The 25,609-nt window shown below is 51.2% G+C and overlaps 1 protein-coding gene and 1 long non-coding RNA gene across 2 annotated transcripts in view; both read left to right on the top strand.

The window, feature by feature from the left end:
• LOC119105593 (low-density lipoprotein receptor-related protein 1) overlaps positions 1-23,711 on the top strand; it is a gene marked incomplete at its 3' end in the record, with an annotated part of 30,573 nt that extends 6,862 nt beyond the window's left edge. The window contains exons 2-8 of the mRNA XM_037229053.1: positions 13,782-13,941; positions 14,706-14,837; positions 16,985-17,140; positions 18,009-18,158; positions 22,223-22,386; positions 22,776-23,025; positions 23,689-23,711. Of these exons, the coding sequence (XP_037084948.1) occupies positions 13,782-13,941; positions 14,706-14,837; positions 16,985-17,140; positions 18,009-18,158; positions 22,223-22,386; positions 22,776-23,025; positions 23,689-23,711 (1,035 nt within the window). The remainder of the gene's footprint in view (positions 1-13,781; positions 13,942-14,705; positions 14,838-16,984; positions 17,141-18,008; positions 18,159-22,222; positions 22,387-22,775; positions 23,026-23,688) is intronic.
• A 44-nt stretch (positions 23,712-23,755) lies between these two features.
• LOC119106434 (uncharacterized) lies at positions 23,756-25,321 on the top strand. The gene is made up of 2 exons (XR_005095143.1): positions 23,756-23,937; positions 24,615-25,321. It is a non-coding gene; the product is annotated as an uncharacterized LOC119106434 (long non-coding RNA).
• The last annotated feature ends 288 nt before the right edge of the window (positions 25,322-25,609 follow it).

Here is a 25,609-nt window from a genome sequence, read left to right as displayed (position 1 = left end):
GCGAATGTACCGGTGGCCATGCCGTTTTGACCATAATCAGAAAACAGCCTGTAGTATGACCGTGATCGCATGACATTTCTATGACGTCGTTAATGCCGAGGCAACTTTGAAATAGGCTCCCAATAAACCTTTCGCACCTTGGCGGGCGTGTCACCCAGGAACCAGAGCGTTTTGTGTCTTCAAAGGGACATGACCGTGAACTGCATCAAAAGGTCCTCAAGATGGCTATTTCAGTTCAAAACCTCATACAAATGTGGAACATTCCCTTAAACCTAGGTCTTCATCTTTCCGTTTCTGTTTGGGGAGGACTCTAACTCATGACGTCACTGAGAGGACATTGGGTCAGATCCGGGAGGTAGCCTATTTTTCAGTGTATTTGGCACTATTTGGCATTTGGCAGTGTATTTTCCCCGATCGTCCCACCGATGCTATTTTGCGAAACTCGCTACTATGGCAGTGTCTTAACGCCCCTGGCACGCGAAAGATTCGTCACAGGATTATACTTCGGGGTCAGGTCTGGGACTCAAGGCCCATTTATCAAGCAGAGACAGGGTCGAGATCCACGATTTGCTTTGGTCGGTGCTTTTAAGCCAATGTGACTCCTGCGTCAGTCAGGGGACCACGGTGCTTGAAAATGGTCCGGTATTAACAAGGAGCTCAGAGTCGGCCTTGGACAGTGTTCGTGGGGCCCGCAGAGGAGCCGAAGGGTCCCTCGGTACCGATGATCAGGTGCCCGGTTGGAGGGACGAAGGTGGGGCCGGGCCATCAAATGTCAGTCAGAAGGGCATCTCGCACCGATTGGGGATACCCTGGGACAATGCGGGGTCCCTATTACGGTCATAGACCACAACACCGAACAGTCGGCCCCGTGTCGCTCTGAGCACAGGGGGAGGGGGCATTTCCTAAGCAGGGACATGATGGAAACCCGCTATTTGCATTGCTCGGGACGCTTGAAGCAATGAGGACTTCTTTGTTAGTCAGAGACGCACAGTGCCTAAAAGAGGGCCCAATGTTTCCAAGGGGGTCTCGAGTGGCCTGGGCAACATCTGTTGGGCGAGACAGGCACGGGACCCGGAAAGTCAGGGGCTCCTTTCGTTGGTCGAAACCCCCTGCCAATGAAATTGGGTATAAAGGTTAACGATGTGAGTCCACAACGTGATAACGGAAGGCCCTTTGTTAGGCGGGGCCCCGGCACCGAATGGAGGGCTCTCCGCCCCACTTCACCCAGTAGCCCGTTACGTCGAGCTGTAGTCTCCATGCCAATTACTTGACATCTGCGACGATAAACGATCTTTTGCCGTCAATGAGGGCCCTGTGTCTATTTGGGAACAAATGGCCGGATCAGTGCCCCCGGGCGTCAAGGAAGCGACCAATGTATGATATATCCCTCTAAAGGTTTCCGTATCGACTAGGGGATCCCGCCCCTCTGTCACCGGCACGACAGCCGGTAGGCACCCCACGATGTGACCGAATGGCCTGAAGCCACTGACCGGGAAATATAATGTGTCCCCTATTGGTCCACTCACTGGTTCTCCTGCCAATCAAAGGAAAAGGGCTTCCTTAGTGTTCAACAGAACGAATCACAATGAGGTCAAAATGAAAAGGCAAACACGAACGAGGCGTCCATCCTTGTTCACGATCATCATCTGAAGCGAATTGCATGAAACATTTTTGGGCCTGCGTGCTCAGAATCTTAGGAGCAAGAACACAAATGGTTAGGGTTGCAGTCCCATGAGACCGAGCGGCGTTGTTTACTGCAGCTAACACGTAGTGGTTGGTGCCTGACGCCAGAGAACAACCATGGTGAAAAAATGCTGCCAAAAGTCTTTTCAAATAAATTTGCGCCGCTCAGAAATTGGAATCCCGCGTATATTCAAGTTGGAAAATTTTGGGCTTATCCTCTGAAGAGATTAACAGCGACAGCAACGCGACAATGTAGATTCTACCTTTACTTGTCTGGTTCTATCATCAAATTCTTGCAGGGGTTCGCGGTGCTATGAATGCTAATGCTTTTATATATAAATCTAGAAATTGCTCAAGTGAAGCGCACTTTCGGAACACATTCCAAGCGCTCATATTGACATCCTAAGGCGCTCAAAAGTACTTCCTTTAGAAACTTTGTCGTTTTCGTCCGCCCGTTCACCACCATTTGGTGTAAAATGCGGAACTGAAGCCGCCCGGCCTCCAGAGACTGCAACGCCGGCCGTCGGTTTCTTTGGTGGGACTAGCGAACGCGCATGGACAGAACTGGGTTACGTCATTCTTCCCCTACTCGATTCTGGACAAAGTCGAGTATTCTGAGACAAAAAACATATCGCTGTAAATGCAAATTTACGATCTTATTTCGATATCAGATTTACGTTCGTGATAATATATATATATATATATATATATATATATATATATATATATATATATATGTGTGTTGTGTGTGTGTGTGTGTGTGTGTGTGTGTGTGTGTGTGTGTGTGTGTGGTGTGTGTGTGTGTGTGTGTGTGTGTGTGTGTGTGTGTGTGTGTGTGTGTGTGTGTGTGTGTGTGTGTGTGTGTGTGTGTGTGCGTGGACGTGCGTGTGTGCGTTTGCGTGCGAGATAACCAGAACAGTAGGCACAAAGTCCGAAAAAGGCCCTGTCCCTTATGACGACTTCCACGGATCTGCCCACCCCCCCACAACCCTTGTCAGAAATCGGCATCCAGGGGCTGGTTATGTTAAGTGTACCTTTTTCTGATAATTCTGTTATAGGAAGGTCTCAACCTTCATTCAGTGGTTGATGGCCAGTCAATGAAACTTTAGTGCAAATGGACCCCCGGAACACATATATTTCATGGTTATGCCGCGTTGCATTTAATTTTTCTTTGCTTTTTATGGTTTATCGCATTTGAAGATATATTTCAACGGCTTCTGAAAGATTTGACCGCCGGTGAAAATTCATGACGGTTCTAAATTTCATCGATGACAGAAAATGCACTTTTTCACCGCTGGACAGCCCCATAGCCTCTAACAACGTTGAGAGGCCATTCGAGACCAGATGCGCGGCGACGCGTCTGGGCAGCAGCTGCCAGCGTCAACCTGGCCCGGTAGTGTGCCGTAGCCGCCCGCTCCGTGTCACGCTGCTGGGCACCGTCACCGAAGCGGGGCGTCTTCTACGTGCCGGGCCGCTCACAGACCCGGACCGCGCGAGTGACGGCTTCGGGCCACCCCTGCTGTCGGCCCTACCGCTGAACAAACCGGTCTGAGCACACACACGGCTCGAGCACACAGCGCGCCCCCGCATGTCAGTGACCTGATGCAAACTGAGGCAGTGACGGCGGCGCCGGCGTTGTGCGCCGCGTACTGCGCAGCCCCCCCCCCCCCCCCCTCCCCCCATTGCCAAATAGGCTGCGGCCTAGCCATTTGGACTAGAGTGAAAACGCATCTAGTGGCCTCGGCCGTTTTGATTTCACCATCAAGTAATGCCTGTGACGTTTGTGGTCGAGCCGTACAATCTGTATTGCAGTCGTTTCCAGGACAGATAGCCTAACACAACTTGTTGTTTCAAACTAGTCTTTCCTTTTGGTTTCACGGAAGCGATTCTTCGAGTTGCATTGCGCTGGGTTGGTTTCGACTCTTGCTCCAAGCAGCACAACGCAGGCTCTGGCCAACTGTGATTCCCACTCACGGAAGTGTAATCGCCGGAATTGTTAAACTATTTTCGGGTTCTCACTAGCGGCATTCTCACGAAAACTACTTCCACATTGCGGACTGACATATTACATCCACATATACCCACCTGAACCACTACACTCCTCTTCCATCCACAACATACATGCTACTAGTCTACTTTGCTGCTACTCAGCTGATTATCTTTCGTAATGCATCATACAAAATATCTCGTGTCCTCACACTCATCCACACAAATCCTCACGCTCCCTATCTTCTAACGTATAGTTTGAACGTCACAGGGGGAGCATCATCAGATCAACACGTGTTCCACTTTCGCATTATATCTTTCCAGAGAACCGTTCCTTATTCTCAAGTTGTGCTTTTGACAGGTGACAGGTATACACGAAATGATTATACGAGATATAAAACTGCCAAATAGAACTGCTGGGAGGGTTGTCTTTCCGCCCATCACAGAACTTTTCGATACCATTAAGTGAACTTTCCCGATAGCTTTTGAACCGTCTTACACAGTTCTGGTTCGCAAATCCCCACCATCTGCAAACTTAAGTTTGGGAGGTAACTTTGGGTGTTTGTTTATAATACACCATGTGGAGCTCTTCAGACAGTGTAGCTTTTTCCAGCGTTGCGTACACGGTATGCAAAAATAAAATCACAACATCCTGTTTCCCAATCATATTCCCGCGGATTTCTACTATCTCTGTGTTTAAAGTAAAGTATGCAATCGTAAAAGCACTAAGCTCCATAGTCTTTTCTTAGAGTGTATGCTACATATCGCTGAATGATGAGTTATGTCCTACCCTGTATACCGGACGTTTCGAGTGAGGTATCAAGTTTAAAAAGGCTGTGTTATGTATTAAAAATAGCTGTCAGCACATTCCTTTACATTACATATTTCAATGATTGGACACCCTTGCTTTTGTAGTTGCCGCTGAATTGCCCAGCAACGCCTTCCACAACAGCTCTCTGAACAGGACGCATTTCGCCAAATTTCGTGATGACCAGCGCCTGCCGGTGCCTTGTGACTGACTTGTTGACCCGCTGACGGCGCGGAGGCACGGAGACGCGCATCTTCAGCTCCCATAAGATTAAACCGTTATTCAGCATTGCAAAGAACGCTACGAACTTCCGCTTCCTTCAGAACCTTTCGCATAATACGACAAGAAGGCTGCTCGTTTTGAGGCGTGGTCGCAATGACGTTGTGAAGCAGTGGTCGGTGGATTGATGAAAAACCTCCTGAACGCCCCTGCAAAGCATATCAGCTTCTAAAATTCAAAAGAAGTCTCCCATTAAACAATCGCGAAACCCAAGGGCATCGAACCCAGCCATGCTAGACCAATGAGCCGCACAGCTCTGCAGCTAGTCTTCTCTGGAGAGGCTGCGCGCAGCGCTGCTCGGGCTGTTCGGCCGCCGCCAGCACTCTCCGGGATCTCCATCATGAATGGGTCACTCACTCGGCGCCAGCCCAGGGAAGCGGACGCGGCGGCGGCGGTCGACCCGACCGCTCGCTCGCGCCTATGCAGATGGGCCTCCGAGACGCCGCCCTGACCCAGGTGTAAACGACCTCTACTGGCCTTGAATTCACCGAACGCTGTTTGCACCGCCGACTGGAGACAGGTTTACGGAAAAACGGCCGGGTCTGTGTACACGCCGCTGGCTGGCGAAACGGTCGAGAAGCTCCTGCATACATGCGGAGGCGGTGCCTCACTGGGGGCGGACATGACTGGCCATCTTGTCGCTTGCCCCTCCCCCCCCCCCCCACTCCGCATCCAGACCTACCTAATTATTCGAAGTGGTCGAATCGCGGTATTCTATCAATCCCGAAAATCACAGTGGCCTTAATCCACGTATAGCCCCATAGTGCGAGCACCGCCCCATGCAACCCACGCCAAACGGTTGCGGCCGTTTGGTTGGCCTGTCTTGCCGTGTCCAGCGCTCCCGCGCCGTTTGTGACGTCGGGCCTCGATCCTGCCGTGTCCAGCGCTCCCGCGCCGCTGTGACGTCGGGCCCCGACTCTGCCGTGCCCCAGCGCCCCCGCGCCGCTGTGACGTCGGGCCTCGACCCTACCGTGTCCAGCGCTCCCGCGTCGCTGTGACGTCGGGCCTCGACCCTGCCGTGTCCAGCGCTCCGGCGTCGCTGTGATGTCGGGCCTCGACCCTACCGTGTCCAGCGCTCCCGCGTTGCTGTGACGTCGGGCCCGGCGCACAGCTTCGAGCGCCTCGATGCCGACCAAGCGGATGCCGCGTGGGCGCACCGTTACCGGCGGCGCGCGCCGCAGACGAGGGGCGAGCGCCGCGATCGGCCGCGACGCGCCGCAATCAGCGCCCATTGTGCGCGGCTGACCGGCGGCGCCGGCGGCGCGGTGCCGCTGCGGACGGCCGCCTGTGGGCCACGGGCCCCCGCGTGCGGACGCGCTGGTGAAGCCGCGCCGCGTCTGCTGCCGAATTTACGGAGCGGACGCATGGTCGCCAAGCGTGGTTGTGGCAGGCTGAGTTCGCTCGGTTATCACGCTGCGCACCGTGTCTGTCTCCGTCCTTTGTGTGTGTTAAGCGATGCTCCGCGGAGGCGGGACGGACACGCTCCGATTATGGCCCCAACGTGTCATGCCAACATTTTAAGACATGTCTGATCCAAGCACCGTACACTAAATGATGACTTGGTTTCGCATAGCGAGGCGCAAGCCTGATCCCACCATCATCCTTCAACCCAGTCACGTGACTTCGCCCCAGTCACGCAGCAGATGGGTCACATCGCACCTTGCTGTCGTCACAGATTATCACACCGAACACCCGTCTCCGAGCTGTGGACAATCTGGCTGGCTGCCCACATGCCTAGGTCAGTGACCCCACCCATACCATGTCATCCACGCCTAAGTGCCCAGGCTGATCACTGCGCGCCTGATCCACCTGCATGAGGCGGTCGCATCCACGCCACGGAGGATGATCAGAAAAGTTGGTGTGGCTAGGCGCCCGGGGCGAATATCCTCCGGCGCATAAATATGAATTTTATGGTGATATGGTCCTATGGCCATTTTATTGAAAGCTGAAGCTGATGTGACACCCACATCACCATGTTTACCTCATCAATAATCACGCGGCTCTATAAGCACATCCCTGCAGGCTGATCACATGATTCCTCGGCCATGTCCCTGCGTCCGTCACGCTCCCCTCTTCTGACGTACCTTGGTCGGTCTGCTACACCCTGTACCGTCCAGTTATTTGAGTTGGTCGTTAGCTCAATCATATGGCGCCTTAACCTCCGCCTACGCCCCGGGGAAGGTCACGGTGACCTATGCCCGGGCCTCTGAGCTTGTCACAAGGCCCTCTTGCACCGTCCTTTAAGTCTGAGCTCGTCGCATTTCATCTTGTTTCCAAGCCTCTGAGCAGGGTCGCGGCACGTTCTGTCTGTGTTTCTGAGATGGTCGCTGTATCCTCATCACGAAAGCAGGCAGCTGGGGCTGGCGACACGCTCGCTCGAGGCGTAAAAACCCATGATTGCCGGCACGACGGCACCTTCTGCGGTTGGCCGTGACACGTATTTGCCAGGCATGCGGTGTAGCCACTTAAAGGTGCTGAAAATATCGTCATTGTGCTGTTCATGTGCAGCCCCAGCGACAAGGCGAATAATCTGTCTTATTTTTACATGCTGCGAAAGCAAAGTGAAGCATTGCTGCACTCACGTTAACATAATTGGGTCGCGTCGTAGGACACCAGGAGGAAAAATGCGGATATCTTTTGCCAGCTGTCGTATTCACTCGCACAATTACATATATGTACATTCTAAGCATATTATATTCATGTATGGGGCAATTCGCCCGGCTGTAAGGAATGAAGTACAGCGATGTGGCATCCCGAAGATCCCGGTCAGGTGATCCAGCGAATGTGTCACAGTTCATCAGTCACGATCACAGAATTCATCTCATACGAGCCAGTGCTGCAGTCTGCCTTGTTCCTATTCGCCGTCGAAATCTAGGAAATACCTGAGCAAAGCGTGTGAGGCCCAGAACGCGTGAGGCCCGGAGCGTGTGAGGCCCGGGGTGTGTGAGGCCCCGAGCGTGTGAGGTCCGGAGCGTGTGAGGTCCGGGGGTGTGTGGGCCCCGGAGCGTGTAAGGCCCCGAGCGCGTAAGGCCCGGATCGTGTGAGGCCCAGAGCGTGTGAGGCCCCGAGCGTGTGAGGTCCGGAGCGTGTGAGGTCCGGGGTGTGTGGGCCCCGGAGCGTGTAAGGCCCCGAGCGCGTAAGGCCCGGATCGTGTGAGGCCCAGAGCGTGTGAGGCCCCGAGCGTGTGAGGCCCCGAGCGCGTAAGGCCCGGATCGTGTGAGGCCCAGAGCGTGTGAGGCCCAGAGCGTGTGAGGCCCGGAGCGTGTGAGGCCCAGAGCGTGTGAGGCCCAGAGCGTGTGAGGCCCGGATCGCATGAGGCACGCAGCGCGCGTCGACCAATGCAATGCACAATGCAATGCAATGCAACGCTGGACGCGACCGCGGAGCTATTGACGCACCACCGCGGAGCTATCGACGCACCACCGCGGAGCTATCGACGCATCACCGCGGAGCTATCGACGCACCACCGCGGAGCTATCGACGCACCACCGCGGAGCTACCGGTCAGCCGGGGGGCCCTGCGCCGCCGCCGGCGCGCCAGCCGGCGCCGACCCTGGCCGCCAGCTCTCCGACAAACGGACCGGACCACGCTCGGCCGGCGCCGTTTTAAACAATAGTTTATTTCACTTGCGGTCCGGGCCTGACACAATGGCCGGTCGGAGCGGACCGCCGCCGCCGCTATTATGTCGTGACACGGGTGGCCGGGGCGCCGCCTGTCTCGCGCCCAGGCGGCCGCCGGACGCACCGCGCTCCGCGGCCCCGTAGCCGCCGCCGGCGCATTGTGCCACTCGCGACACGGCTGAAGACTCTGGGGCGGACAATACGCGTGAGATGGACCGACCGCGGCACGGCGATGGCGTTGTGTAACGTGTCGTAACGTGTCGCTCACCTAAACTGAGGCGTCAGTTCACCCGTGTGAAGGTGATTGATGGTGTCAAAACACGCCACAGAGCGTGCGGTCTCGACTGCTTGGTGTTGCCTGCTTCATAACGCTGTGTGCAGAATATCAATTTGACAAGTGATGGGGATTATCCTTCTTTACTTGCATGTGGTGTTGTGAAGAACATGTTTGGTACTAGACCTCTTCCAGTGCATTTGTGCTCAAAATGAATGACGAGTGAGGGCCACGCGTGCAGAGTGGCAGCCTCATCTTCACTTTAGGCAAGCTAGTAGCTTGAATAGACATGATGAGGCTCTTAAGGTTGTGCAGTATTACCGCGCACTGATAATATATAACTCCTTTCATCCGAAATCTGGAACGCCGTTATTGCTAAGGCATATTAGAGATAGATGTATTTTCTACCATGCGTCTATCTCTCGATTCTCCAGGTTATCCTACGAGGAAGAATCCTATAAGTACTGTCTTATTTAGTTGTATGATGTTTCTCACGAACGCACTCATCAACTAACGTAACTCTGTTATTGCAAGAAAACCAGCAAAACCTGCTAATGTAAGATTAAACGAGAATATATTTATTAGATTTGATCAAGTTTTAAGAAATTCTAAATTTTAAATGTTAATTAGATTTAAAGAATTTGACCAATCGAAAACAGATTATCGGTGCGTCACGTTAAGAGTTATGGGATCTCCTCCTGATTCTTTAAGTCTTTTTCTTCTTACTAACCACTCGATCATTACGCTGCAATTGCTTTTTGGTACGTTATGTCCGAAATGTATTTACGTTGCCTTTGGCGACGCAGTATTAATACTGGGGCTTAGACATACAGTGGGCCCACACTGCATGGAGAACAACGCGTTACCTGTCTGCAATCTTCACTGGATGAAGTTGGAAAGCCGATATATTTAACAGGGCATATTTTGGTTGCCCATGGAATCATCCAATTTGAAAATGCTGCTAGGCACAATTTGACGGAGAAAACTCGGATGTAAGCCAACCATCTCAGGTACATTCCATTCGTAAATGTTTCGTCAGAAGTTCCACAGAGGTCGACTCGGAAAAAAGGAGTTGGGGGGGGGGGGGGCATCGTTGTTCTTCCTGTAATTAACACTTGACGCATGATGTATGGGATGTCGTCTTGATGAGGACACAACCTAACATCTTGTAAAAACCATAAAACAAGCTCGATCTTAATACATATTGTAGAAAACCAGGATCCCTTGATCCGGCTCTGTGCTGCCCCTCCCCTCCCCTGAGGCTTGCGGGAGGGATGACAGGCATCGCCCGGCAAGTTGGCAAGACATGTGCGCTTTGGAACCGAGGAACGAAATAAGAGATTTCACGTAATGATCGTGGAAGTCCCTCTCGCTTAACTCTGGCCATCATTCATAGCGTTTCCACTTACCAGTAATATATAGCACTCATCATCCTTTTCCAAGCATTAGGGATGTTCTCAAAATCTGCAAAGACACCGAGGTCAACAGACATGTCACAACAGAAAACAGAGCTTTCTTCCGCGAGCCGCCAGCACGCGTTCTTGCATTGAATCTTGGTTCCATAAATGTTTATTAAGTTGTAAGTCAACTTTTTCCGCCGCTTCGTTTCGCCGCGAGACTCGCATACCCTAAAATTCGCGCATGCTGAGACCCGTTTTGGCGCAAATGGCTTCCATTGTCCCATAAAATGAATACATCTGCAGACATAAGTATGATTGTTGAGATATCATGGATAAGGGCAAATGAAACGGGGTCCTTAGTATGCTGCGTTGAGAGTTACGGAATGTTCTCCTGGATCTTCCCTGCCTCGCCTCACTTTGTTAGGACCGAAAACAAAGTGCAAAAGTGCCCCTGTGGTGTGTTTGGGCCTGATTGCGGATAATAAGATGCATTCTGGACTAAAGATTTCCTGTTCGTCCTGGTATAAGTAAAATTAGATAACAACTGTCAGTTCTTCCAAGATACCATGTAAAAGAGCAATAAGTATAGGCAGATATTTCACGATTCATCCGTCCACCTTGATCGATGATTTTGTGCGAGGAAGGTTCTCCTCCCTTGTGATGGTCGGCACCGTTCCGAACACGGTTTATCATTGGAGGCGACCTTACAAGAACGAACAGTATGTGCCCTTCACTAGCAGAACCTTCTGAAAAAGGTTAAAGCTTTTGATGATTCACAATGAACGCCACGCGCCTTTTCAGTGCTCGCGCAGAAATATAGCTATTTGTCTCCGTGAAGTGCCCACAATAGTGAAGAGCTCTTTCAAACCATTGTCAGCATACTAACGTAAGCATTTGAATGCCACCTAATTTTCTGAAACTGTTACAGTGCATGACAAAAATGCCGCCTCGCGTATGGTTTATTGTTACCAGAAATATAACATCAAAACACGTTCACATACTTTTCGACCGTAAGATATTAACACGCGCACGAAGCTCGGTCCCTTTGATGTATCAGGCACGTACTGAGCCCAAAATATATGCCGTAGTGTTATTTATCATGTTCACGTCTGCACTGAGCGGCACTGTTCTGTGCAGTGGAAGATTAACTGCTGACATTGGTTTTAACACCGCACCTTTCACTTGCGTCACACAGCCACGCGATTTTAAAGCTCAGAGGTGGATTGTAGCACGAGTGAAGCGGCTTCGGGTGGGGTGGTGCGAGTCTGCCGACGCCTGGCGCCCCGCGTGACTGGAGCGCCGTCGCACGCGACGGACGCCATCGGACATTACGGACTCCGCGACACGCTGTGGACGCATGCGTGACGAGCTGTCGCCCGAGCCCGGGCGGGGCGGGGCGGTATCGGTCGGTGGCGCTGGAGCGTGCAGTTACGACCGGCGGCTGTCCGGAAGGTTCCCGGTGGGCGGAACGGAAGCGGTGCCGGCCGGACTGCCGCAAGCTCTGCCGACAAAGCGGGCATTCACCCACTGTGGCCGGCACTGGTCAACAGCAGCGGGCCGATCACACGGCAGGCGCCACCAGCTGGGAGCTCTTGCTAGAGGGGGCGCATACTGCCACGTGAAGCAAGGTTTGCGCAGTGGAAGGTTCACGGGCACCGTTCTGTGCGTATCTTTGTACAACTAAGCTAGACAGCCAAACAGATCGCTGGAAAGTGACGACACGACGGCGTGCAGCCAGCAGACGCCGACGTCAAGGGCCAAGTGAACAGGTTGCTCGGATGCTGAGCCGTCGATGCGTTGCTTCTCTGAGCGTTGGTTCTCAGAATGAACTGATAAACTGCACCTTAATTGTTGTTAATTGGAGTTTTAGGGCGCGTCGACTACTGTGGTCATCTTGCGCCCAAGCTGCACCTTAGGTACTTTTTTAAAGGGAGTGTCTCACCTTTGGGGCATATGTCAAAACATATTGTACTGAAACCTCAGGACCAGTTACGTTTAATAAAGGTATGGGATCGTGCCGCTGCAGCACCGTCAAGGCATGTTAAGGACATCAAATCTCATTATTTTCGAGTCCAAATTACGCTGTCAACGCTTAGTAACAGCACTACGCTTTTTTCCTACTGCCGTGACTGCCATCGTCATGAAAACCGCCGAAGCACCTCCACTGGTGCGAATGAAAGAACATTTGTAATGACTCAGCTGGTGGCAAGAGGCTGTTATCAAGAAGCACATTGGTTTACGCCATGCATCAGTGCATCACTTTAGACCATGTCATACTTCCATTCCCAAAGCCTAAGTGCACGTCGGAAAGAGTTATTGAAGTAAACACCATAGGAGAAAAATAAAAGTCGCAGCATAACGTTTCGTATAATTTTCGGAATCATAACTTCATGTTCGTTTATTTTTAGTATAAGATGATGTTTCAGGCTTTCATAGCATTTATTGCATAAGCACTTTGTCAAGCTTGTGTGATGCAAGCATTACATAACATACGCGCTGGGAAAAGCAAGGTAAATAAAATGTATGAAATTCATGGTGATGCGCAGGAAATCCAATCAGGTTTCTCCCCCAGGAATGGCTGCTTAAAATAGAAAGTCTGAGCTGTTCGGAGGGATTTCAAGAAAACTGTTATCAGTGGTCAAATTGTACGCATCTTATCTAGCAATCAGTAAAAAGTACAAAAAGTGGCATGCTGCATTTAGAATGAGGATATGCTTTTTGCTTTTTCATCTCGATAAAACAGTGGTATCAGCCTTATTCCTCGGAGAAAACCCAGAGGAATAAAAGTATGTGTTGACATTTTGGCAACATGCCGTTATCAAACGAATAGCAGAAGAATAATAGCACTTCTGGCATTTGTTTTGATACAGCCATATTGTCGAAATATCAACGCATCTATATCTCCACTTCTCTGATTTTTTCTTCGAGGAAGAAGGCTATTACTGCTGTCTTATCTCTGTTAATAATGTTCCTCGCTAATGCACTTAACAACTGACGCAGCTTTTCATCTCGCCTTCTCTGTGCGTTGCTGTCATTAATCAAAGGATGTTAAAAATGTCAAAGGATGTTAGGATCTGACCAACAAACACTCCCGTCGCGCTACAATCCTCGCTACACGACTTAAAGCCTCTGAGCTGTGAGGCGGCTCAAAAAGTACCTGCTTGTGCTGTGGGGATGGGGTCGCATGCCTACAGAGCAGCCACCGGCAACTAAAAGGTCGTGCACGCGTGGGAACAAGCAGTTTGAAAGTTCTCCTGAGTGACATAAACCATTATTTACATGTATCGACGTAGGATTGTTGTCAACCAAAAGGAAGAGGCATGACCTTCCCCATGGCACACCTGTCCCTACATCCATGTGCCAGTGGGCTGCAGCCTGCTGTGTTCCAGGTCGTGCTGCTGCTGACGGCCTGCTGTGTTCCAGGTTGCTCTGCTGCTGACGACCTGCCGTATTCCAGGTCGAGCTGGAGCTGACAGACTTGCTGTGTCCCAGGTCGAGCTGGTGCTGACGGCCTGCCGTGCTCCAGGTCGTGCTGCTGGTGACGGCCTGCTGTGTTCCAGGTCGAGCTGGTGCTGACAGCCTGCCGTGTTCCAGGTCGAGCTGGTACTGACAGACTTGCTGTGTTCCAGGTCGAGCTGGCGCTGACGGCCTGCCGTGTTCCAGGTCGTGCTGCTGCTGACGGCCTGCCGTGTTCCAGGTCAAGTTGGTGCTGACGGCCCGCCGTGTTCCAGGTTATTCTGCTGCTGACAGTGACCGCGGCCGCCGCCGAACTCGGGCGGCCGTGCCTGCGAGACAGCAACTGTGCAGACGTGGCCAACAGTCGCTGCTGGCGGCGCCGCTGCGTCTGCGAAAGATTCTACGTGCAGTTGAACAACACAGCCTGCCTGCCGCGTACGTTGCAAACCGTAGCTGGGCGTGCAGGGAGAGGCGTCTTGCGGCAGTGGCCAACAGCAGTGGCCCTGGTTTGTCATGCTTACGTCTCTTAGCGTGTGCCAATATATGTCGGGTTCCAATCGGTCGCCAGCGTGGGAAGTCGCTTTAGAAAGCAAAACGGCGTCACTTATTAGCTCCAGCAAAAATCGTAAAATTTTGATGTTATCCTAAGGCACAATAAATTTCCGTTTTATGGGGCACAGGCTGAGACGAAGGCTGAATAACCAAAAGCTGAATAACCAAAAGCTGAATAACCAAAAGCTGAATAACCCAAAGCTGTTAAGTGCGCATCCGCAAGACCAACTCATCAGAAAAATATCGAAATGTCCTGCTCATTTTGAGGCAATGGATAATCTGACTCTGGCTACATTCATTTGGGAGAAGTAGAGAACAACGAGTTGGGCAAAGAACACCCAGAGTTGGCTGGTTGCAGAGGCTGATGCATATGGAGCGTTGGGGGAGAGAATCTGAAAGTAAAGTCTCAACATGTTCGGGCTGCATTCAACACACGGTTATGCGCATGTTATATTGTTTCGATCAAGTACATTTCGCAGATACGTGTCACGGAGACCTTTTGTCGGATCTGCACTTGACTGACTGCTTGACGTGTTAACCAAAGCTCATAGCGTATCGGACTTGCTTACTGTGCCGACTTCGTCCTAAGGTCACGACATGGCCAGCCGGCCGTTAGCTGGGCCTTAACCGTACGTGTACTCCCACAGCGTCTCTGCTGGGCTTCCCCTGCGTGGAGGACGCCCAGTGCCGGTCGCGTGTCAAGAACACCGCCTGCATCCGCGGCGCCTGCCGCTGCAGTCTGGGCTTCTCCACATACAAACGGCACGCCTGCCTCGCACGTACGTTACACCTGCCATGACCCTGTTTCGGTCAGACAGGGCCGTCTACTGTGGCCATGGGAGCTTCGGAGCCTAGAGCCCATTGGTTGGCCATTTTCAATGTTTCTGGATGTTTCCAAACCTTAACTTAGGTTAACGCTTGTGTCGTGTTTTTTTTTTTTTTGACTGCTTAGAAGGGAATGCATCAATGGTAATCAGACGTCCTGAAATAAAGCTAAAAGCTAAAGCTTTTCGGCCCAAAATGACGCTTTTTGGTCCTGGTGATTGATATTTTTGGTGATGACATCGAAAACTTGCAGCTGGCGTGTCATTCATCCATAGCATATCACAGACCACCATAAACACATCTTGTAACTGTCGTGCGAAGAATGTTGGTGACGATCTACGCCATTATTCACACTGGCGTTGCGGCTACCTTGTTAGCCTGCTAAATGGTGCCTTCGTCACTGTCAACCAAGACTGCCGCCGGCTGAGTTTGCCGACGCCAGCCGCAGAGCTCGCGACTTGAAACAGATGTGCTCACTGTCGTCTTCATCGAGCTGGAATATTGAGGGAGACGTGTTCACTGTTGTCTTCATCGAGCTGGGAATATTGGGGAGACATGCTCACTCTTGTCTTCATCGAGCTGGAAATATTGGGGGAGACGTGCGCACTGCTCTCTTTATCGAGCTGGAAATATTGGGGAAACGCGCTCACTGTTGTCTTCATCTCGCTGGAAATATCGGGGAGACGTGCGCACCGTTCTCTTTATCGAGCTGGAAATATTGGGAGAAACGCACGCAACGCTGTTTTAATCCAGCTGGAACTAGGTGTTTTCATCGGGCTGGAAATATTGGGAGGGGGCCAACTGTTGTCTTTATCGGGTTGGAAATATTGGAAGAGACGCGCGCACTGCTGTCTTCATCGAACTGGAAATGTTGGGGAGGCTCGCTCACACTTATCTTCATCGAGCTGGAAACGTTCAGGTAGTCTTTGAAATACCATACTGTATACCTCATGAAGCCCCTCGTGCAGGAGACATATGGGGACTGCGAACTGCACTGAGTGACCTTCAATATCGCCATTTCAGCTCAAAGCTCCATACAATTGTGTATGAATCTCCATGCCTTTTAGCGGCGCATACGATATAAACCGTTCTTATTTCTCATGCTTTTTAAGAAGTCAACTATTACTTAAAAACACGATGGACTGTCGGAGGCCAAATTTCACATGACGGGAGCCAACCAAACATTGGGGAGGGCAGTTTGACAATGGGGCGCCTGTGACCCCGCAAAGACATGCAATCGGAACAATCGCCGGAACCATGACCCTGCGGAACTACTGCCGAGAAGCGTAGGAATGGCGTTGAACACCGGGACGTCTACCGCAGATTTTGGCGTTTGCAGTGCGAGGAGCGACATTTTGAGATGACTTACACATAATGCGCAAATCATCATGGCTCGCTATTTCCGCGGCGTACCAATAGTTGTGTCGCATAATATGTTAGGTTCGCTATTCCCGCGGCGTAGTCGTGTCACATAATATGTTCTGCTCGCTATTTCCGCAGCGTAGTCGTGTTACATAATATGTTTGGCTCGCTATTTCCGCGGCGTAGTCGTGTCACATAATATGTTCTGCTCGCTATTTCCGCGGCGTACCAATAGTCGTGTCACATGGTGTGTTCTGCTCGCTATTTCCGCGGCGTACCAATAGTCATGTCACATAGTGTGTTCGGCTCGTTATTTCCGCGGCATACCAACAGTCGTGTCAACTACGTTTAGCGTCCTGTGTGAGATCCTGTGCATTAAGTCGCTTCACGAGAACACGCTTACATCCGTTCGACTATTTCGGGCATCTGAGACTGTGAGGAACAGTCTCCCTCGCTCTGAAAGTCGTGTGGGACGCGTCCACCACGCCTCCCACGGTGTCGCTGCCCTAGGCTGCAGGCGTCGGTCAACAGACGGATAGCCTCTGAGCCCACATCATTTGCACATGTGATGCATGCATTTGACTGGAACATATATCTGTTAGCTATCAGACAATAAGGAACAATGAGGCCGTGCGATTAAGCGCTGCGATCTGCATTCTTCACAAGTGTTCAGATCAATATGCTCCTATGCAACTAGGGCAAGACACCCTTCGAGTCAAATAATTCATTCTTGTTTCAGCGGCAAAACTGAACGAGACCTGCCACACGCAGGACCAGTGTCACCTTGGGACAAAAGGAAGCCATTGCAAGTTCATCATTCCACGAGTTATTGGCAGATGTCAGTGTCCGAACGGCGCTAGCCTAGTGGGAGCAAAATGTTTGAGATCTGCTGCAAGTAAGTGGCTGCTCTTGTTTGACTAACACTCTCGCTCATGCGCTGGTCAAGGAATATGTATAAACGTGCTTGCTATTTCATCATCTTGGCTAGCTGAATGGCGATTCTGATCGCCCGTACCCAAAGGCCACAGTGATGGTCTGAGGATCCAACGTTAAGTACGTCGCACAGGGTTCTCTTGCCGTGAAAAATGTATTACACCCAAAATAAACCACCGTATGAGCGTTTGATATGAAGCATGGAATACACTCAGCAACCGATCGTGACACTAAGAGTACCCGACTTTGCTACAGCAAAGCGAATATTTGCTCTGATTTTTAACAGTCATATGCTTAGCTTGCCACAAAAGACTTGAATGAAAATGACAGTACGTGCAAGCGATGTATCCATCGCGGTCCATCATTTCATGCCGATGATTTATGCGGTATAGTGCGTTCTTCTCTTGCAACGAAGCGGTGCTTCGGCTGCGAGGCTAATCTGTTTTTGGACACATGACCATTACACGATTGCATGTTTGTTAACCGCTGAGCTGAAGGCCACACGACTGACGACATCCACCGACATCGAGCCTTCAAAGAACTCGAGCACGCGACTGTCATCCCTCACGACCAACGCAGCCTCGTCCCCAGAGCTTTCTATTCCATTTGCCCGAAAACTTTGCCCTAATTTGTTCAGAGCCTGTACGTTGTCCGCTGGGCACATGTCGGTCCGTGCCACACCAGGCGGACGTGTTCCGTTGCCGACGATCTGACGGTCTGTCCGGACGGTCTGGACGGTCTGGTCTGGTGTGGACGGTCTGGACTACCAGTGTTCGACTCTCTCCACAAGTATAGCACGATTGTGAGTGGTCGTCGCCTGTGACTGGCAGAGCTAGGCAGCCGCTGCCAGCTGCCCACCGAGTGCGGCTTGATCGCGCACGCCCAGTGCGCCCAGCACCCGGACAAGCCCAGCACGTGCCGCTGCGCACCCGGCTTCACCGAGTCCAACGACTTCACCTTCTGCCGCCCGCTGTACAAAGGTAACCACCCGTACCGAACAAACCTCGGTGAGTTCTACAGAGAGAACAGGCTGCTGGGAGCCAGTGGAGAATGGCTTAGAGGAAGGATTCGTATTACCCAATACTTTAGCGTAAAAAACAACTTTCTGCTGGGAATGAACACAACTTACCAACCGGTTTCATGGCGGGATTCACGGAAGAATAGCTCAAATTCTGCCGAAAACAACAGATGCGCGGCTAGGCAACTAGATACGTCTCCGAGCACAGCTACTGTTCAAAGTTAAACAGCCAGTGGCTAAGCACTACGCAAATGACTCTACATGCTGTGAAAGGACAAGGCTGGTCTCCGGCTAGATCACCAGGTGGTTAGGCACCAATCGGTGGGTTAGCCGCCGGAAACGGCTGGATGGTCCGGCTAGCTGGCCGAGGGGCTACCAGATACTTTTAAAAGATGTAACTCCAATGATTGGAGCCGTGGAATTGGAATGCATAAAGCCACTTGGTTTATCATTCAGTCAAAATAACAGATCCCTGCATGTTTTAACTTAGACAGCACTGTGTTGTACTTGAAACCACAAGTACATACTTCACAACCGCTTTTGATACAGCATACTTTGATTCATAGTGGTTGGTTGTGGTGGATTCTCCTTAGTTGCTTAATCGTGTAATGTAACGTACGTACATCTACCGGACTTCAACAGTCGAGCGACCCTACATAATCTGTAATAAGTATACTGACCGTGCATACAGGTCCTTTATCGTAGTTTATGTGGGGCCCTTGAAGACAATACCACATGTGCCCAAAGTTTAATAGATATAAAATAAGATTAAGTAAAAGTACTCCACTCAGCACATTTTTTTTGGTTAATATGGCCTCGGGTGGGGCGTTCAAATTGACCCTCCCGAAGGTTTTTTCAAAATGATTTCCGAGCGGTGCGGCGTAGCCGCGCCGCTCGGAAAATTGAATAGCAAACTGATATGAATTAATAAAAAAAATATGAATAGCAAATAAAAATAATAATAAATATGAATAGCAAATATAAAATTGAATAGCAAATTGTTCGGCATCAAATATTTAAATGTACTCTGTAAGGTCGCTGACCTATGACAGGTCAGAGTCAGACCATGGTTTCAGCGAAGTCAGTTTCTAGGGAATCCTTCAGTCTGATCCAACAACGGAGTGTTAGACGAAGCCATACATCTCTGAGGTGCTTTCTTAGGCAACACAACAGTTGAATGAGCAAATTACATTGACCTAAGGTCAGGTATAAAGGTCACACCAAGGTCAAAACCAACCTGTTTTGTTACTCTAGGGCTTGCTGTATGGGATAGCTTTTGGTGCTCATTTCGAGTTCATTAAAGGCAGGAATCGCATTATGCATCTTTCACCGACTTCTTAGAGGTCAAAATAGGTCATAGATCTAAGATGACCCTGGTCAACATTTTGTTTAAGGAGCATACTGTCTAGCGGAATTTTTGTCGCTTAGTCAGACGCAAAACTTAAAGCAATATTGCATGATTTTGGTAACTTTGACCTTCAAAAGGTCAAAAAAGGCCACTGAACTTGAATGACAATTCGGCCTTTTGCTTAGAAACGGTTATCTAGGTTCCGGGGGGCATTTTGGAGACCAGCCTGGAACTTGAACTTGTTTGACCTTTTTTGGCCCAAAGGTCATGACCTAGAAGCTGAAACTTTGGCCTGAGTGAGTTCACGTACAGATCAACACACCTTGTAAATTGGGTGTTTCTAGCTTTCTTAGTTCCCGAGATCTCAGGGGAGTCAAATTGAGCCCCCACCCGAGCGAAGGGTATCTAGGAGGCCACCCGAGCGCGTGTTAACTTTGCAGACTTTGACAAACTTTGTTCTGGCTTGTAAATTTTCAGAAACACCTGAAAAATTGCTTTGTTCTTGGTGTAATAAGAATGATTAACTTACAATTTTAAAATCGATCTGGGTAAATCAGCTAGCCCGTGGGTTGCCAGGTAGATTTAAAATGATCTCAGTTGCTAAAAAGTTGGTGGATGCAGTCTCCACTTAGCACCCATCAGTGAAACTGCTTGTGATATCTAGAATTGAACATTGATCAAAGGAAATGTAAACCTAAGCGCACCAAGTCGATACGAGCCGATCTGGCATAAATGGACGTGCCGGTCATACTGCGCTGTTTTTCGCCATAGCTTTTGCGTTTCATTTTTTATTATGTTCAATTCGCATAGCTTGGTTCATATATTCCATGTGGCGCCAATCAGAGACTGTAATTCAATCTGATGAAGCTAGACTCTGGTAACAAAATCGGCCAGTCAGAGAGCAGCTGGCATCGGACGGAAAAACCACCGATCTGAACACTGCACCTTCCTAATATCAGCCGCCAGCCTTATCACAAAGTCTGAACATGAATGCACAAAGCCCAGGCAAACGCATGATTCCAACAGCGTACGTTTCCAGCAACCAAATTATTTCACGAGCATATTTAGCTGTCCGTTAGTAGCTCGGCATTCATAAAAAAGTTTTCACTGAGCTGGGCGACCACTGCCAATGTCTACTTCATTCGCAGGGTGCAACTGGGGTCATTTTTTTTGCAGGCTCCCGCTGAAGGCAGCCTTCATTTTCCTTGCGATCGCGACGACATTTCACCTTTAATGCAAGAACTCACTTCTGCGTGTACATCCAGCGCAGATAATATGCCACTCACGCGGATATTTATTTGGGCCTTAGGCGGCGCGTAGGCGTGCTTTTGGGTCTGTAGGCGTGGGTGTACTTATTTGTCGCCAACTGCAAGCAAGCGAACCAGCTGTATTTCTCCACCCCACTTCAACAGCTATACAACTGAGTGAAAGAGCGGACTAGGAATCCAGTTCCTACGAAGTATGTTACACGTAAGATACCTCGCGTAATGAAGCGCTCTGTGCAAAGAGCTTCACGCGTTAGGTAATACATCGTTCCTAAACATAGGTGCCGATATCTTTAGTGAAGACGCAGATAGAACTGTGCTGGTCAAGTTCACATAGACTTTTATCATCACAAGCCTGGAATGAAACCTGAGAACATTGCTGTGTTTTTGTTTCAATGACTTCTCTCATTCCGACTCGTTCAGCTGAAGTTCAGGCCGACGTTCTGCGCCTTCTGACAGCTCGGTCACCACGACTCGCCGCTGAATGACGGCAGGACGTCAGAGGCTCGTCTGTTCTGTCCACGGGAATGTTAAAAACTCCCCTAACGCTATTCACTAAGATAGTGATAACATTCCTAGCTGGCTGCTTGTTTGTGCTCGACTTTTGAAGTGAATATTCTCGCCAGCACTCCGTGTTCAAGAAGAGATTAGGCGTCACAAGATTGACACTGAGCGGATAATTCCGTGTTTGCGTTCGCGCTGACGCAACTCACGTATCCGTGAGCAGTGCTCGACCTCCAAAACGCATTGGCACAGTGTGGTCTGCTTGAAGCGCGCCGCCCACGTGGACAAACATTACATTATCAGCTGTCTGGACGCCACTGCGCATTTAAGTTGCCTCTCAAAAGCCAAATTCTGAAAATGTGTAGTGATTTCGAAATTTACAATTACAATTTCGATTTCGAATTGTAGCGATTTCGAAATTTACTGCATTTATCTATTGATATCCATCGCTTTTGACAACGAACAGCCATAGATAGGACAGTAGCATTAGCCCCATTCCTCGGATAACAGCCAGGAGAATGGAGATGTAATTGGGCAGATGTTTCGGTAACATGCCTTTATCGAAATAGCAGAAGCATGAGGTTACGTTTCGATAAAGGCATGCTGCCGAAATATCAACCCAACTACATCTCCATTCTCCTGGTTTTTATCCGAGGAATGAGACTAATAGATACTACTGTCTTATCTTTGTGAATAATGTTCCTCGCTAAAGCACTGAACAACTAACGAACAGCCATGGTTAAGACGTGCTCTGTTTCCAATCTAGGGAGCGTCTAACAAATGATGTACAAATGAATACTAGCTGTGAAGCAGCGCCACCGCAATTATGTCCAGCTGGGCGTGGCCTCGCGGTCGCCGCCACCCCTTGTGACTTTCCTGTGATCTAAAACTTATCATGTCGGTCGCCAGAGGCGCCAGCGCTGCCGGCGGCGCTCGGCCAACCGTGCGTGGCGTCGGCCGCGTGTAGGGCGGCCGACCCAAACTCGCACTGCGAGGCCGGCCGGTGCCAGTGCGACCAGCCGTCGACCGAATGCAGCGCCGACAACATCGGCTGCTTCAACCACACCTTCCAGGTCAGTGACGCGCACAGGTGCCGCTTGGTCACTACTCTGAATAGAGTGACGCTCAGCTTGGCTGACAATCACTGGAGCCTTCCCACAAACAGGCCCACGACAATGGCAACTGGCCTGCCCAAGAGAGACCTCTAATATAGCCTGCTATGTCTCTAATCAGGGCTCCCCGCTTCAGCTGACGCGCGGTCTAAAGTTTAGCGTGTTGGCACTGATGTTAAACAGCTATTAATCTACGACAAACAGCATGTTAAACTCTGGACGCCATCCTATTTCAGCAATTACTTCTGTGAGCAGAATTCAAACAATCGTATCCAGTGCGGGAGTCTGTCAGCCTAATGTTCTGAGGTGGGATGACACCGCAGCTCGCCACGGCACTTATCGCCTTTCAGTGCCGTGCCACCGGTCGCTGCATCAGCTGGTACTTCGTCTGCGACGGCCGCGACGACTGCGGCGACGGCTCTGACGAGCTGCTGTGCCGCCCGCCGCACGGGTGTCCGACGCTGACGCACGCCTGCGCCAGCGGCCAGTGCGTCAGCCGAGCGCGACTCTGCGACGGCGTGCGCCACTGCGACGACGGCAGCGACGAGCTGGGATGCCGCCGCCCGGCCCGAGGGCTGGCCAATCTGCTGGCGCCACACAGTAATCGTCGGCGGCCTGGGCTGGCCAGGAGGGCGGGGCGACCGACGGGTGCCGCAGGATAATTGTCAAGGGCGCATGGGGTTCATTCGGGTTCGTCTGGCTGCTGTCAGACGGGCCGGCATCAGAGGGCGTCTCGCATGGGCTGCCGGCACGCGGAGCGAGCACCCGCTGGCCATGGCTTCCCCGTATGGCAGCCCTTGTACTTATACTGCTTGAGGGTCGGGGGTAGTCTAATGACGATCTCTTGCAGGCTTTACGGATGATTTATAAGTATTTGATGCTGTCGTATTGTTTTTGTTGCTGTGTCGCGACGTTTGCCAATATTCCTCAGTGGTTCATAACCACAGAAGCCACACTTTCCATAGAGGTCTGGCTCTATTTCCCAACATGTGTGCATTTTCAGTATGGTTATTTAACCGAGGCAAGTGACCATTTAAGACGCGGGCTTCCTCGTCGTTTATGACCCCCATCAATATTTTGGTGGCAACGTATGTCGACGAAACACGCAAGTGTCGGCGTCTGACACTGCGGTGTCTGTACCGTGCCCTGTCCACCCCCTACCCCGCCCGCGCGAGTCCTTCTCTGCCTGCTCGCCTCCGGTTAAACCATGCCGTGCTTGCCCCCGCCCGTGCCCCGTCTTATAATGTCTGCGCGCGCCCGCAGCCTGCCCAGCCGGCAGCCTGCAGTGCCGCTCCGGCGCCTGCCGGCCGGCCGCCACCTTCTGCAACGCCGTGCTCGACTGCGACGACGGCTCCGACGAGCCGCACGCCGCCTGCGTGCTGGGCAGCGTGCGCGACGGCGTGCCCTGCCCGTTCCGCTGCGACAGCGGACGCTGCCGCTCCACTGCCATCCTGTGCACAGGCACCGACGGCTGCGGCGACGCCTCTGACGAGGCGCGCTGCCGCACCTGCAGTGAGTGACGCCACGCCCGCCCGCGTTACGCCTCATCTGTGACGTCACGCCTCACATGTGATGTCCCGCATCGCCTATGGCGTCACTCCTGAACTGTGGCTTCACGCCTCACCTGTGGCCGACCTGCCCGTCTAGCACGGCCGGGGCGGAGCAAAGCAAATTGACGTGAAGAAAGTGCACGTACACGGCAGGCGAAGGGTGGCGCAATAGCTCACACGCATGGTCCTGTGGCCCCCCCGTTATTGGAGGGAGCTGGAGGGGTCGGAAGATGGTCGGGGGACCCGATGTCATTCCATCTTGTGTTCCCCATCGCGGTGATAGGGGGTTCCAAACGTTCTGCTGCACTTCCAGCTGGGTCGCTCTCCTTAACACCTATCCTTAAGGTATGTGTCTCTTAGTCAGCAGCGTGCGATGGAGCTTAGTGATTACGAAAAGTGGTTAGAAATTGTGAAATGGCATCAAATTTTTCCTAGTACCGTAGAAAGCATAGTCGTTCAAAGTTGTTACACAAGAGTCGAGCGAGTATGGGAGACGCTTCTGATGTCAATTTCGGGATAAGCTGATATATTTACTTTCTATGTTCGATGCACCGATGTCACTGCATCCGTCTACAAGCGATATTAAAGTTGTGTCTGTCGCAGCATCCCGTACACTTATATTGTCATACCTGGTTACAGAGTGCCCAAGCTTCAAAGCAAGAGCTCGGAGCAGCAAACCATACAAGTTCTATGGGTGAAAGCTAGTTTCGTCGTGGTGAACAGTGCGATGTGCAGATGCTTGTGCGAACATTTGCGGTGATTTGTGGAGTGCGAGACCCTGATCGGTCCTGATCAGGTGGCTAATCTGCGCAGTGTCACAAGGATCCCGGCCACATTTGTCACGTGGGATCGCGTGCAAACTGGCTGCTACTAAACACACACATATGCACACACACATCCGTCAGATGGCGACAGACGCATGCCGGCGTTGTTTGTTCATGCCATTAATGACATCAGGCATTAGTGGACAGTGTTCAGCGAAGGCGAGCTGCTGCTGGCGTGAAAAGGAACCGGGTGTCTTCTGGAACCTGGCGCAGCCTTCGTCGTTGTCCTTATTTTCCCGCCGTCCCGTAATAATCCTAGTCGATGCCGAATAGGTAGGGAGAGTTAATGTGATATGTCAATGCGTTTGACTATGGTGTTCAGCATGCTGAGGGCAATCACTGCACAGATGTCAACGATCGTTGTTTTAGCTGGGTTCGAACGCGCTTCGACGCTGTGTCCTTGAAAGCGTGACAGAGATAATTAGCAATTGCATTCATGCTCGAAATCTGACACTTTTTGTAATGTTTTTGCGACAGTTGTCGTCACATGACCGTAGTGAATACAAGCTCTGTGTCGTGTCATCTGACCTACCGACCGGAAAAAGCGGGTGACATAACAAGTGCAAATGCAAGTGCAAATGCATTGCAAGTGGTGGGTAGGGTGAATACACTACAGGGTCACAACTTAAGTTTGGCACAAGGCGAGAGGCCTGCGGCTCCCTGCCTGATTGGCTCGTAAACATAGACGGCATCTCAGAAGAACCAGCACGGCCTCTGCTGTTTACATGAGAGTCGAGGTAGGGGAGGGAGAAGAGCCAGGTGGGCCTCATCAGCTACGCAGTGGACGTCTGTCTTCACGTGGTCAATCAG

This window comes from Pollicipes pollicipes, unplaced genomic scaffold (genome assembly GCF_011947565.3).
Source record: "Pollicipes pollicipes isolate AB1234 unplaced genomic scaffold, Ppol_2.1 Scaffold_6138;HRSCAF=7277_pilon_pilon_pilon, whole genome shotgun sequence".
Taxonomy (NCBI): Eukaryota; Metazoa; Arthropoda; class Thecostraca; order Pollicipedomorpha; family Pollicipedidae; genus Pollicipes; species Pollicipes pollicipes.
Note: the sequence above shows the minus strand (reverse complement) of the source record. Positions and strands in the feature narration are given on the sequence as shown.